This window comes from Sus scrofa, chromosome 17, assembly GCF_054392235.1.
Source record: "Sus scrofa isolate SSC_HxYL_T2T_F1_AM1 chromosome 17, Sscrofa_HxYL_maternal_Yorkshire_Landrace_v2.0, whole genome shotgun sequence".
NCBI lineage: Eukaryota > Metazoa > Chordata > Mammalia > Artiodactyla > Suidae > Sus > Sus scrofa.
Window position 1 is genome coordinate 20,640,097 of NC_139399.1, and position 15,555 is coordinate 20,655,651.

General features: G+C 41.4%; 1 protein-coding gene across 2 annotated transcripts in view; it reads right to left on the minus strand.

Moving 5' to 3' along the window:
- The window catches only part of LOC146395161 (uncharacterized), a 100,055-nt gene extending 84,739 nt beyond the window's left edge, over positions 1 to 15,316 (minus strand). For both annotated transcript variants that reach the window (XM_085004278.1, XM_085004279.1), the window contains exons 1-10: positions 14,975 to 15,316; positions 10,172 to 10,286; positions 9,836 to 10,009; positions 8,415 to 8,521; positions 6,501 to 6,638; positions 4,224 to 4,294; positions 2,944 to 3,000; positions 2,066 to 2,094; positions 1,903 to 1,972; positions 66 to 122 (exon numbers count right to left, since the gene is read on the minus strand). In XM_085004278.1, the coding sequence (XP_084860404.1) occupies positions 66 to 122; positions 1,903 to 1,972; positions 2,066 to 2,094; positions 2,944 to 3,000; positions 4,224 to 4,294; positions 6,501 to 6,638; positions 8,415 to 8,521; positions 9,836 to 10,009; positions 10,172 to 10,286; positions 14,975 to 15,192 (1,036 nt within the window). In that variant the 5' untranslated portion in view covers positions 15,193 to 15,316. The remainder of the gene's footprint in view (positions 1 to 65; positions 123 to 1,902; positions 1,973 to 2,065; positions 2,095 to 2,943; positions 3,001 to 4,223; positions 4,295 to 6,500; positions 6,639 to 8,414; positions 8,522 to 9,835; positions 10,010 to 10,171; positions 10,287 to 14,974) is intronic.
- Between the last annotated feature and the right edge of the window lie 239 nt (positions 15,317 to 15,555).

Here is a 15,555-nt window from a genome sequence, read left to right on the forward strand (position 1 = left end):
TGAAATTGGTATGATTTGGATGAATGTGTTATACCGAATTACAGTCAGGTCCTTTCACCGAATACCTTGCTTTGACTCCGTTTCTCCTGATGTCTGCCTTGGAGGTCCCTCTGCTGTGCGATCTATTTGAATAAAGTTATAAAGGGGTTGATGAAACAGTGATGTCAGAACATAATGTGACTCAAACAACAACCATATTTTAACCAGAATTTTTTAAAAAGAGAGAGAATCCTGATGATGAATAACACATTCTAGAGTATGAATTTTCCCATGAAGAAAACCAGCGCTTCTTGGCCAGGCATTGCTTTTCCGACTTCTGTACTATTGGCAGGTAGCTTTCAAAAATAATCTCTCATTGGTATGCTGAGCACCAGCTCAGTTCTGCAGTTCTTGTCTTTTTGTCATTTGTTTATAGCACCAGGAATCAACTGCTAAGTTCCCAGCTTTAAAGTAGGTAACTTTTTTTTTGCTGTGAGCCGCACGGGAAGTCCAAGAAGGTAACTTTTGTGCGGAGACGAATCACCATGCGATGACTAGTACTCATCTATGAAACGCAATCCGTGTGTTGTAAAAAGTAAAGGGCCATTTTTATAACAAGACCGACTTGTTATGATGTGATTATACAGCAAATGCAACACACTAACGTAGAATTCTTTTTGATCTAGCAGCAGCTCGCGTCACTGCAGAGGTGCAGACTCAACTCGAGGCCTGGCACACTGGGTTAAAGAGTCTGGCATTTCAGCAGCTCCAGCTTTGTTTCAATCCCTGGGCCAGATATAGCCATTAAAAAAAAAAAAAAAAAAAAAAAAAAAAGAGTTTCCCCTGTGACTCAGCAGGCTAAGCACCCAGGGTTGTCTCTGTGAGGATGGGAGTTCCCTCCCTAGACTCGCTCAGCGGGTTATGGATCAGAGGTTGCCCCAAGCTGCAGCATAGGTCACAGATGCTGCTCAGATCCGGTATTGTTGTGGCTGTGGTGTGGGCCAGAAGCTCCAGCTCTCATTAGACCCCTAGCCTGGGAACCTCCATATGCCCTGGGTACGGCCCTCAAAAATAAAACAAAACAAAACAAAAGAAACAAAAAAATGCAACAACAAACAAAAAAACCCAAAAAAACCAAAGAAAAAAAAACCAAAAACAAAAGACTGAAATGATCAGGGCCATGCACAGAATCAATCACTGTTAATGAATAAATGCATAAATCCTGGGTCCTTGGAGAACAAGGCTCTGCTTAATATTTTACGAATGGTAGCAACTGAGAAGGGGAATTATCTACAGGAATGGCTTGAAGTTATTCCTATTTATTTTGCAGTTTTCCTGTTACACATCTTCCCGTGTTGAGGGTGAGGGAGTGGGAGGGACTGGGAGTTTGGGTTCGTACATGCACATAACTGCCTTTAGAATGGATAGGCCATGGGGTCCGCCTGGACAGCACAGGGAACTACATGCAATCATGTGTCACAGAACATGACAGACGATGGTATGTGAAGGAGAATGCCTATGTGTGCATGGCTGGGTCCTTTTGCTGTACTTGACAGAACACTGTAAGTCAACTACAATAAAAACATTTAAAAAAAAAAAAAGAGAGAGAGAGAGAGAGAGAATCCACTTCGACCAGCATTCCACATAATGGCATGCTGCTGTTTGTCTCTATTTAATAACAGGAACCAAACACTTCATAAATAAAAGGACAACGAAATCTATGTTTCTTATGCTTGGAAATACCTTTCAAAGCTTAGACACCAACAGTAACATCTACCTTATTTACCTCAAATCCTCCCATTAAATTCAAAAAAAAAAAAAAAAAAAAAAAACAGTAACAGAATCATGAGTAAGAAGACTGTGAACATTTCAACTATTTTAGTGTCCTACTTTTCAGAGTTACATTTGTATCGCAAAATTTACCTGATCTGGACGTTGGCAAATCCTTTGTTCCAACTTTTATTTTACGAACATTGGTCACTCCAACTGGAGGCTGAATGGGTTTGGATTAGAGTTGATTAAAACATAACATACACACGATAAAATCTGTAGTTCTTATTTCAAGCTAAAAGTCTAAAAGCGTTACCTTCGAGTGAGGATGTTTTTCAGGAGAAGCTAAAAGGCAAAACGAACGTGTATCAATTAGCTGTAAATACGAAAGCTAGGTATTCATTTATGCAGAGTCAGTACCAAGTGGAGTTCGGCTGCTTGGCTCTGGCAATGAGTGTGTTAGGTTTTGGTGTTCTCTCTTGGGTGCGGGGAGTTAGGACAGGAACCCGAGAGAAGTGTGCATTCATTATAGACCTGGAATAAGCAAGAGGCATGTAGGTTTAACAAAACATGCAGTTAAGATTTCAAAAGGAAGGAATGTTATGTTTCCAATGATTTTGCACTAGCAAAGTGCACACACAGCAATGTGAACATGCTGGCTGATAAGGAGAAAAGTCGTTTCCAATCAGAGGAACGGATCATGATCCCAAGGGGATAAAGTGAGAGCTGATGGGAAAATGCAACAGCCTCTCTTTCATGCAATACCGCGGCAGCATGGACCCCATTATACTGCAAGTGTTTATCATCATCTTCAATTTGCTCTCGAATTTAGGAAGTACCCATTAGGGATGGCACTTCAGTTGAACGTACAATTCATTTCTCATCAGAGAGAGTGTGTGGAATTGATCACCTGGGATAAGCAGCAATGATCTGATTGGGTTTCAGTGCAAATACACTGAAGCCCCTTGCAAGGCATTCTCCCCAATTTCCTCGTTACTTCCACAATCACCCACTTCATGTGTTTCTTTCCTCCCTCCTTCCTTTCGCTATGTCTGAAACCTGGGAGTTGTAGTGAATGACTGACCCTGGTGCGGTTTGGAGAACCGCTGAAACAATTCCATTATTTACATGAAATTGGTATGATTTGGATGAATGTGTTATACCGAATTACAGTCAGGTCCTTTCACCGAATACCTTGCTTTGACTCCGTTTCTCCTGATGTCTGCCTTGGAGGTCCCTCTGCTGTGCGATCTATTTGAATAAAGTTATAAAGGGGTTGATGAAACAGTGATGTCAGAACATAATGTGACTCAAACAACAACCATATTTTAACCAGAATTTTTTAAAAAGAGAGAGAATCCTGATGATGAATAACACATTCTAGAGTATGAATTTTCCCATGAAGAAAACCAGCGCTTCTTGGCCAGGCATTGCTTTTCCGACTTCTGTACTATTGGCAGGTAGCTTTCAAAAATAATCTCTCATTGGTATGCTGAGCACCAGCTCAGTTCTGCAGTTCTTGTCTTTTTGTCATTTGTTTATAGCACCAGGAATCAACTGCTAAGTTCCCAGCTTTAAAGAAGGTAACTTTTTTTTTGCTGTGAGCCGCACGGGAAGTCCAAGAAGGTAACTTTTGTGCGGAGACGAATCACCATGCGATGACTAGTACTCATCTATGAAACGCAATCCGTGTGTTGTAAAAAGTAAAGGGCCATTTTTATAACAAGACCGACTTGTTATGATGTGATTATACAGCAAATGCAACACACTAACGTAGAATTCTTTTTGATCTAGCAGCAGCTCGCGTCACTGCAGAGGTGCAGACTCAACTCGAGGCCTGGCACACTGGGTTAAAGAGTCTGGCATTTCAGCAGCTCCAGCTTTGTTTCAATCCCTGGGCCAGATATAGCCATTAAAAAAAAAAAAAAAAAAAAAAAAAAAGAGTTTCCCCTGTGACTCAGCAGGCTAAGCACCCAGGGTTGTCTCTGTGAGGATGGGAGTTCCCTCCCTAGACTCGCTCAGCGGGTTATGGATCAGAGGTTGCCCCAAGCTGCAGCATAGGTCACAGATGCTGCTCAGATCCGGTATTGTTGTGGCTGTGGTGTGGGCCAGAAGCTCCAGCTCTCATTAGACCCCTAGCCTGGGAACTTCCATATGCTTCAGGGTTGGCCTTAAAGGAACCATCAAAGAAAAAAAATTTTTTCTTATTTACAGGATTTAAGGTCCATAGCTAAATGCATTCAATGCATTCGTTTCTTTTCAACACTGTCTCTGATATTACATTACATAAATTGATTTTTTAAAGAATTCTGAATGCTAAAGTTTAAAAATTTAATTAACTAAAAAAAAAAAAAAACAAAACGGAAGCAATTTACACAAGGTTCTTTTCACTGCTCTTTCATTATCAAAATATCCTCACTCTTAATTTCTCTATGGTAAGATCACTAAAAGTAATTCACTATCAGCTGTCTTACCTAGTATACTGTCTCGAGAAGGTGTTTTAAGTCCCTTTTCTCCTTTATATTTCAAAATCAGGTTGTGCATTCTATGTATAAAAGAATATGGTAAATAATATTACTATGTAATATTCATGTAAAAAGCAGTTACCATATGTATTAAATTCTTCGATGTCTGACAATATCAGAGCTAATGTGAAAACTTCAGCTGTCCCATATACTTCAAATTTGTATGTTTTACAAGTATTTTACTTAGCATCTAATTACAGAGTAAAATAAAGCACGGTGAAGTAGTCATTGAATTGAGGGCAGGAAAGTGCAATAAATTAACTAGGGAAAGCTTGATACATGGAAAGTATCTGCAGCTGAGAAATCCTAGCTCTGTAACTGTTATTTTTTCCTGGAAAAGTTGCATCTCTTCAGCTCAACGTCTTCTTCTATGACACTGGAGTCTCACTGCCTCGATTCACAAGGGCATTGGGAGGATTTGAGGAGATAATAGATCCCCAAAAACGTCATAGAGAGACCGAAAGAATAGAATCATTCCTTCTTGAACTTTATCACTAGAGGTATATTGGAACCCCAAAGAAAACCCAATGTGTGTTTTTTCATAGGTATAATAGTCCAACATTGCAGGTTTCAGGGGAAAAAAATGTTTCTAATTATGGTGATTAGCTGTTCTCTCTTTGTGGTTTGCCATTTAGGGAATCTCAGCTATGAGATCATTTGTAAGTGAATTTATCTATAAATATATGGCCTCATTAAATTAGAGAACATCGTGGTCCCCCATTATTGCAGCTAATCGCACCAAGAGCAGAAACCTAACAGAAGTCAGGACCTGGCTTGGACCACTACGGTTTCCTTCTCTATCTACTCAAACTCTGAACCAGCAGGTCTGCACTAGAATGATGCTTCAGCTCCATGGTCATCTCCAATTTACATAGAAGACATAACCCTACTTGTAGGCTGGGCACTGATGAGTCATGGCCAGGGCTTCCCTCTGCTAATGCCAACTAACCTACTAGAGACTCAGGGATTTCTGGTGAATGGCGTCCTTAGGAATGAGAATATGAAAGTATGCTGAAGGCTGACACCTATGGAAAGCATCTGGAAGATTTTGAGGACAGTGGGAAACATGACTGGAGGGGCCGAGCTTACCTATGGACTCTCAGGCCAGCTGGCACCTACTAGTCTGGGAAGGATGACATGGGACCTTCCACAACCTAAGAAGACTGCTCCACAGGATAGAATGCAGCCTTAAGGTTCAGGTCTGGTACCACAGGAGAAAGGAAAGTCTGATCTCTCCCTGCAGCATCACTGGAATCTGACAGCCTAAAATGGTCCCCACTAACATCTGCTGGGAGAAAAGACAACCAAAAGCCTCCACGGATAACTTCTTGTGAAGATCTGGGCTACGATGTGCACTCCACATAAGGCTTGGGCAGTGGGGTGCAGGGTGTGCTTGGTTAAAGCTAGGAGGCCCAGCTGCCAGACTGGGTGCCGATGCTGTGGAACAGAGACTGAGCCACAAGCCTCTGTGGGAGAACTGAAAACGGTGTCGCTTTTCAGCCTAAGGGTGGGGCACCATGAAGCTAGAGGAACCTGGATCAACAAGGGCATCCTGGGAGAAGAGATCCATCATGACCTGACTGCAGGACTGGTTTCTTTTTTCTTTTCCTTTAAAATGATTTTAAGTCAGGTCTTTACAGAACAACACCTAGACTCCAGAGATTCAGCTGCCAAGGAGACCCTGTGAAGGCCAGTTTTCGTAGCAATGCTGCAGTAATGGAATCAGTGGAAACAATGGAATGATCGGAACATCACTTTTTCCCTCCTAATGACTGTGGAGGAGGACTGTCTCTTTGACCTCACTTAGGTTCTTGGAAAAGTCAAGTGGGAGAGTAGAGAAGGAAGTCCTGAGGGAACAACAACAAAAAATAGGATTTTCTGCTTAAACTAAACACTTCAGACCCAAAAAGCCAGTTCAAAAAATCAGAGATGGGACACTCTTTGTGCTCCACGCATAGGGGTTACACTTGGAATGAAATAGACAATGTCAGCATCCTAAAGATCAAGGCCTTAAGAGCGCTGGAATCAAGAATCCTGTGCCCAGGCCACATCAAACTAGGCTGGCCTTTGGCCTGGTGTCCAGCTGATGACGTGGAGTATCTCCAAGGCATTCCCAAGCCACCTGCATCAAACTATGAATTCTCACCTGTCACATAACAGGGAACTGGTAAGTGATTTGTCACCTCAGTTCAGGGATATAAATGGTACTTTAATGCAAACACTTACATTTGATGACCCTTGATAACAGCATAGTCTTCTGCATTCCGTCCATAGCGATCTTGAGGAGAGATATCAACGCCTTGCTCAAGAAGCAGCCTGACTACACTTGATGATGCAAAATTTACAGCAAGTATGAGGGCTGTTCTAAAATACAGAGAGAGAGCTTCAAGCTTCAGAACTCTAGTTAACTGAATTAAGCAGCTTTTTTTTTTTTTTTTGTCTTTTGTCTTTATTGTTGTTGTTGTTGTTGTTGTTGTTGTTGTTGTTGTTGTTGTTGCTATTTCTTGGGCCGCTCCCTCGGCATATGGAGGTTCCCGGGCTAGGGGTTGAATCGGAGCTATAGCCACCGGCCTACGCCAGAGCCACAGCAATGCGGGATCCGAGCCACGTCTGCAACCTACACCACAGCTCACGGCAACGCTGGATCGTTAACCCACTGAGCAAGGGCAGGGACCGAACCCGCAACCTCATGGTTCCTAGTCGGATTCGTTAACCATTGTGCCACGACGGGAACTCCTAAGCAGCTCTTTTGATATGTTTTATCAAGTTAATATCTTGCCCATCCATGTAGAATTGACCATTTACATGCCCAAGGGTTCACCTTTGTAAATTACATCCAAAGCTAGAATGAAGGGCCAAAAAAGAAGTCTTCTGCCCTGCTGGAATAGCATGTGAGAGAAGTGGCTACTTTAAAGTCACTGATGGACAATAAATTATGCTGAGGTCACTTATCTGAAGTGAGTGAGTATTTAAAGGAAGAATTTCCCATTTCTTCCTTACTCAAACATTTTGCTTCAAAGTCAGCTAGAGGTCAGGCTAAGGAAAAGCTATTTGCAGGCTTAAAACCATAGTAAGAGTAAGAGTAATAATAACAATAGTAACGATAATAATAATGCCAATGAAAGCAATCGTGGTCACTGTTAATGATGCTGCTAAGAATGTGTTGGGCACTAAATTAAAAACAGGACATAGAATTTTTCTTATCAACATCCGTGCCTGAAGGATATATTACTATCCTCTCTTTGCTTATCAGGAAACATGTTCCTTGACAGGAAGTACAGCTCCCAAGGTCATACACCTAACAAGTAGGAAGGTTAGGACTTAAACCCAGTCTGAATCTAAAGCCCATCTCTTCCCCCTGAATCACCCACCTATGACTTGTTTTCCTTAAAGGAAATGCTTTTCAATCAAAGCTATCATTCCTCCTTTAACCTTATCAATTAAAAATAAAAAAATAAAAACACCAAATTATACTAGAACTAAAAAAGGATAAAAGTGATGAGTCCATAATATCTGGTAGTAGGGATTAACGGGCAGATAGTATAACGTAATATCACCACTATTCTTCAAAGAAAGCAACGTAAAGCAAAGATTCATTCCAATGACAAATTCAGGAGTTCCCTTGCGTCTTGGCAGCTTAAGAATCGGGCACTGTCACTGCTATGGCTCTGGTTATAGCTGTGGTGAGGATCTGATGCCTGGATCAGAACTTCTGCATGCCGCAGGTGTGGCCAAAAAAGTTGAAAAAGTCAAAACCAACTCCTTTATGTTTCATATGCATCTTTTAAGGAAAAATATATACAAAGTAGAGGTTAAAATAGTATTAAAAATGCAATCAGAAATTTAATACTGTGTAAATTAAAACTTAGAGTCCAAACTTTATAAGACTAATATGAAATCCCTCAGCTCTTGTAAGATCATATGACCCCAAAAAATCAGGTCAAAAGTGACCGTAGTAGATATGATACAGGAAAACAAATATCCTGCGATCTAGTGATTTTCATGCTACCCAGTCAGAATAATTGCTTTGTTTCCCTAACTGATGACGTGTTGAGGATAAGTTATACCTATTGATTTCATCTTTCCGTTACCACTCTAGAACAGCACCACACTTTCTTCCTTCAGAATGAACTACTATACCTTTTCATCTTGTCAACTGCATGTATGTTGGCTTCTTTCTGTAATAAAAATTCCACCATTTGCTGTTGGTTTTCACTGACAGCAAGTAAAAGCGGAGTCAGGTCATCCTGTAAAACAGCAAAAACAATTTATAGTGTACAAAAGGACACTTTTATAAATGGAATTTAAAACATAGAAAAGAGTCTCTGAACTTAAGTGGATACTACAGAAAGTCCATAAAAAGGACCCCCTTCCTTCTCGGTGCTCCTTCTCTTTAAAACGCTCCTCCTCTACCTCCTTGAAAGGTTAACTGCAAAGTCTCAGTCTCCAAAACTCACTTCCAATAGTTACTGGTTCTGAGCGTTTTGCTTCTCTCACAGTATTTTTCAGGTAGACCATAAGTGTAGTTATTTTCTTGCTCTATCAGGACTCTAAACAATACTCCAAGATAATAATATAGCCCTTAAGACAATTGCATTTTTAAGGAACAATGCTGAGGAGAATGATCTAATGCTGTCTGCAGTATGCCTAACCTATCCAACGACTGCCATGATTAACCTCCTAAGGTTGCTAGATATTCCAATTGGAATTGATTCTTTACATGTATAGGTAAAGAAAGAGAGTTCTTCAAAGCAGTTGATGGAGCTCCTGCTGTGGCCCAGAGGGTTAAGGATCTGGTGATTTCTCTGAGACTGGGAGGGTTTGACCCCCAGCCTAGTGGAGTGAGTTAGGGAGCCAGCTTTGCCGCAGCTATGACCTAGGTCACAGCTGCAGCTCAGATTCCATCCCTGGCCCAGGAACTTCCATATGCCCGCAAACAAGCAAGCAAGCAAACAAACAAAAAAACAAACAGCAAGGTATAAGTTTTAACGTCCCATTCTTGAGAGATTATTGTAAAATATGAACTAGACTATAAATTAATACAGTCAGGCATTACAATCTTCAAATTTCTATCAGAAGAAACTGTCCAAGAGGAACTGTTAACTCCTAAATGCTTCAGGAGGCAAAGTCGGTGACCTGGGTACGTGAAGAACTCAGGGGAGGACAGCACACAGGGAACCCAGGCCCCACCTAGAAGGGCTGGCCTCTGACTGCAGACCAAACAATCCTAAGGGCTCTAGGGGGACCAGACTGATTCTTTAAGAGCAGCCTGAAATGCAGATTTCTTCATCCGTCTCCTAAATGTTCAGTGCTGACCCAGTGAATGGGTGGAGGCTGAGCCTTCCCTCCTAAGGGGAAGTTTTTCCTTCTGGGGTCAAGAGTGGCTGGGAGACCAAGCTCTGCCCTTTCTGTGGGCACCACCTTTTCTAGCCTCTGATGTGTTTTCCCAGGTAACAGGGCCTGATGCATAGTACTCAGTATACATAGTATTATAAATAAAATACATGTACGTCAAAACCCACAACCGCTTGTATTTAAAAAGGAAGTTAGTTGAGCCATACCTTGTCTCTTGCTTCTATGTTAGCATTGTACGAAAGCAGCTTTGCTGCGATGGAGATATTCGGACCAAAGGCAGCATAGTGGAGGGCCGTGTAGCCCTTGACATCCACAAGATTTGGGTCGGCACCATGTTCCAGCAGAATACTGGTACATTCTTCTTGCTGACATTGGACAGCCTGTCAGTAATTATGCCAAGAAACAGGTGGTAAGTTCTGAGAATTCAAAGGAAACATTCCACAAGTTTCACCAAAGCCTTAGACTGAAATGAGATAAACACATTTTCACTCTAAGTCATGAATCAAATGCATTTCCTGGTAACATGGTGGGCCACTACATACCTTTATCAGTGCTGTCCTGTTCTCACTGTCACAGATGTTAAGCTGGCATTTCCACTTTGCCAGTAGAGTCACCACTGCTGGACGGCCACCGGCACAGGCCAGATGCAGAGCAGTCCTATCAAAATGAGTGGGCTTTTTAGGACATTGCACTGTCCTATTTCAAAACATACAATGAAGTAAACATTCAGAAATATGCTGTTCCTTTCCCTTTAAGAGAAGTACTTACTTTGCTTCTAAAGAAAGAGCAATACTTCTTAGCTCTTATCACTCAGCAAGCACATCAATGAAAGAATAGCATCTCCAAAGAAAAAAACATCACCTAGAGATTCAGCTCCACTTGGGGTTGAATTCTACTTGAACTCTGTCACTTCTCAGCTGTCACTCAGCCTTTCTGTGCCTCCATTTCCCCATCAACAGAATCTGAGTAAAGCATCTCTGACTTTGGAATGCAATTGATAATTCACAATGTCTTAGAACTATAATCGGCAGCACTAATTTTTTTTATCATTTCTCAATTTTTCTATTCTGTTAATTATCTTGATATCTTTTGTCTGAAGTTTCTGCCTGTTTGTTAGTTTTGTTGTTGTTGTTTGATCTTTTTTGTCTTTTTTTAGGGTCACACTTGTGGCATATAGAGGTTCCTAGGCTAGGGGTTGAATGGGAGCTGTGGCTGCCCGCTTATGCCACAGCCACAGCAACGTGGGATCCGAGCCCCTTTTGCAACCTACACCACAGCTCACAGCAATGCCAGATCCTCAACCCACTGAGTTTAGGTCAGGGATCGAACCCATAACCTCATCGTTCCTAATCAGATTCATTAACCACTGCGCCATGACAGGAACTCCAGTTTCTGTGTTTTAAATTGAAATTGAAATCGTCAATAAAAACAGATGTTATATGTGTATACTGATACAATATACAGATGCGCAGATTATAAAGTCTATACTCCATTAATATTTATTATAAAATATTGGCCATATTCCTGTTGTACAACATATCCTTATTACTTATTTTAAACCTAATAGTTTGTACCTGTTAGTCCTCTTACCCCATATTGGCCCCTCCCCTTCCCTTACCCTGTGGTACCCACCAGCTTGTTCTCTAGATCTGTGAGTTGGCAACATTTCTTAATTTCTTTAGGCTTTTTTGTTTTGTCTTGTTTTGTTTTTGGCTGCACCTGTAGCAGGTGGAATTTCCAGGGCCAGTGATCAAACACCTGCCACAGCTGCGAGCCAAGCCACTGCAGTGACTACGCCAGATTCTTAACCTGCTCTGTCACAAGAGAACTCCTAAAATTTCTTACTGGTACATAAAAGAGTAGGGCATCATACAGTCCATGGTGCCTTATGGATTAAGTGAAATAATGGTCTATACAACAGATCTACTGCCATTCTAGTCCCATGGCTGGCACTGAAATACATTTTACTTCCTAAAAGCATTATGGGCAACACTGTACATCAAATATTCTTCAATTTAAAAAGTAATAAAACAGGAAGTTCCCACTGTGGCTTAGCGGAAACGAATATGACTAGCATCCATGAGGACCCAGGTTCGATTCCTGCCTTGGTTAAGGATCCAGCGTTGCTGTGAGCTGTGGTGTAGGTTGCAGATGCAGTTCAGATCCCACATTGCTGTGGCTATGCTGTAGGCAAGCAGCTACAGCTCCAGTTTGACCCCTAGTTTGGGAACCTCCGTATGCCACAGGTGTGGCCCTAAAAAGACAATAATGATAATGATAATAATAATTATGATGATGATGATGATAAACAAAAGCATTATGGGGAAGGAGAATTAAATAACTAAATAAGCCAAGAACTTTTTTAAAAAAGTACTTCTTATTCTGCTTTTCAGGGAACTTTAAGCTCCAGAAAATTCAGGATTCCAGTGAATAGGCATGGCTCATTTTATTCATCATTTGGAATTATAGATTTATGAAATCCATCATTTCCAAAGATCATTATTAGTATTATCAGCTTTCAAAAGGACAGGTAGAGGTTATCTTTTACAACTTCCTTCCGTCAGAAAAGCTTTTGTGTGTAAGAAGGGCAGATAAGCTTCAACTGAGATTAAGTCAATGCTTTAACTTTAAATTTCTCTCCTTGCTCATAGGAGGCAATATGAATTCTTTAAGGATGACAGGGTTCTAGGAGATAGATGAAGGGCCCTGAGTAGAATATGTCTGCCACAAAATAGGTATTCAAGTCATACTGGATTAACAAACAGACTAAAAGAATAAATAAATATAGTTGGAGTGTTCAGTATTTCTAAGCAAAACATCTAGAAAAGTAAGGCAATACTTTTGCCATATTAATAACCATTTACACATGCTTATTGTTTACTTTTTGTTTTATAAGCACATGACCAGTACCTTATAAACGCTTGCAATAGTGATATGCATCATTTATACTACTTTTTCTTTTCCAAAAAATGCAAAGTAAAATGACTAATCTATAATCACTTACATATCATATGTAAATAAGCCAAAGGTGATTGAAAATACATGTATATAATTAAATATATACCAAGTAAAATCTACAAAAAGATTCCCTTTCCTTTTTTGTTGGCCATACCCATGGCGGGTGGAAGTTCCCAGGCAGGGATTGAACCTGATCCTTAAGCTGCAGCAGGCACTACAAGGGAACTCCTGCCTTTACTTCTGAAGAGACTAAGTCTGGTCAGAAGATAGCAATCCCCCAAAAAGTTCAGAAAAAAACAAACAAATGAAAAAATGGCAAGGGAGGAATTATGTTTCTATATGCAAGATTCATATCATTGCTCTTTCCCAGAATTATTTCATTCATCACAAGAAGTTACTAGAATTTTTTTACAGGGTGATTGAAGAAATCACCTAATTTTTAAAAAGGAAATGAAAATTTCATGTGTAATACAAATGCTCAGAAGTAAATTTTGTTCCATTCTGGTACATATTTTTGATTTAGATAAGACCACAGTTTTCTTGTGTTTATACGTAATCCAATTGATTTTCTCAATGATTTACCAAAGTACACCTTTGCAGGTCAACATACAGCTATTATCTGAGCCACCTTCCAAGGTCACATGTTGCTCCACACCAGATGCACTGCATTTTACTTAGAGTCCTTTTTTCGAGTTCCTCCTAATACATTGCTGTTCTACACAGTGTTGAGAAAAGCACACTCCATGTTATTTATCTCTAAGGATTTATGTCTAATGTGTATAAATAGAATTGATGTGTAAGGGGACTATACATTTTATGATGGGGTACTTATCACCAAAGTGCTTCTTTGAAAAGTCAAAAGTGGAGTTCTCTTGTGGAGCAACAGGTCAAGGATCTGGTGTTGTCCCTGCAGTGGCTTGGATGGCTGCTGTAGCAAGGTTTTGATTTCTGGCCTGGAAACTTCCTCATGCTGCTGGCACACTCAAAAAGAAAAAAAGAAAAAGAAAAAGAAAAGTCAAAAAGTGACTTAAACTTGAAGCACCGGTAAGTACAAGTACCACAGTTCTTTATCTTCACATAAAAGAAAATGGTATTTCATTCCTCTTTTAAATTCCTTTTCTTACCAGCAACACTATATATTTTTTTTCCTACCTCCAAGGGTCACTTACAGATGTACAAAAAGCCACTTTGCCCAAATTGCAAATTAGAGGTTTTTTTTCCCTTGTTGATTTCAATGACGTCTCTATAAATGATGATGATAGTGTGTGTGTGTGTGTGTGTGTGTGTGTGTGTGTATGTATACATTATCTGTCTGATACAACTCTGTTGTAAATTTTGTAAAGGCCTTTGTGTTTTCTTTTGTTAATCTTATTTTCTGATAGAGCGGGTTTTAAATTTTTTATGTTATTAAATCAACCTCTAAAATTCTTGCATTTGGAGTCATTCTTAGGAAGGTCTTTGTCAGCATAAAAAAAGGTATGAATAGGCATTTGTGTCTTCTTCTGATACTGTCCTCACTTTCCATATTGAAATATTTTTATTTCTCTGCTCCTCTACGATGCAGAAGTTCCAGGGCCAGGGAGTGAACGCATGCCACAACACCGATCTGAGCCACAGCAGTGACAATGCCAGATCCTTAGCCCTCTAGGCCACCAGGGAAACTCCTCTATTTGAGGGGACTTCTTCTTTATGTGTCCTCAGGCCATGCCTGCAGCATTCAGGCATCCCTGGTCCAGCTGCCACTGGGATTCAATCCCTGGCCCCAAGAAATGCCACATGCCATGGATGAAACCAAAATAAAATAAAAATAAAACTACAAATATAAAATTGTGCACATTAAAACCAAAATACTGTTGGAGTTCCTGTCATGGCTCAGGGTTTAACAAACCCAACTAGTATCCATGAGGATGCGGGTTTGATCCCTGGCCTCACTCAGTGGGTTAAGGATCCAGCATTGCCCTAAGTCACAGATAGGGCTGGATCCACCATTGCTGTGGCTGTGGTGTAGGCCAGCTGCTATAGCTCTGATTCAACCCCTACCCTCGGAACCTTCATATACTGCAGGTGAAGCTCTAAAAAAAAAAATAAGAATAAAAAACAAAAGACAAGAATAAAAAATAAAAATGAAATACCGTTTATGTTGAACTCTGTTCCTATAACTGCAGGTATTCATTCAGTAAAATCACTTTAAAACCGTCAGTGAAGTGATCTTTAAGGGGAATTATGGGCAGTTTTGAAACCAGCTAAAGCTTCTGCTTTTGGTGCCTATAAACCTACTGGGCACTAGACGCCCTGTAGATGTCCGTGGAGCCTCTGAGGAAAAACTGACAGGAGGGCTCCTCCCAGGTCTGCCCCCACCCTCGTCCCCCTCCTGGCCACCTGGTTACCTGTTCCTCTTGTCTTTATCATTGGGGCCATTTCTCCTGAGCAGCAGGATCTGCTGCACTCTGGCCACATCGCCCTCACAGGCTGCCCTGTGTATCTTCCCGAGATCCTTGTCTCGGACATGGTACCCGGGCAGCTGGTTGACTCCACTACTGCCCTCCCCGGAGGAGCCGGCGGACAGCACAGTCGTCTTACTGCCGAAGCCAAAAAGCTTCTTCATCTTCCAGCCAATGGGCTTCAGGCACACCACACCTCCCCCTTGGCTTTTCCCCGCGTCCTGAGCCCAACACAGGCAAGCGCTCTAGGTTAGCACCACCGTCTCGCTCAGAGCCAAGTGGCAAAGTAGGCAGTTGAGAATCTTTCCGCTCAACTGTTAGGTATCCAGGCAACGCCTCCCGGCCCCCCAGGCACGTGCGGCCTGGAGGGGGAGGGGCGGCAGGAGGCGGGGCCCGAGACGGTGGGAAGATGCCTGCACTGGATTGGTCGCCTCAGGCAGCGTGTTTTTTCAAACTTGGGGCCCAGGAGAAAAGCAGTGCTAGGCAAGGAGGTGCCTCGCTGACCCCCTCTCTCCGTGTTCCAGGCT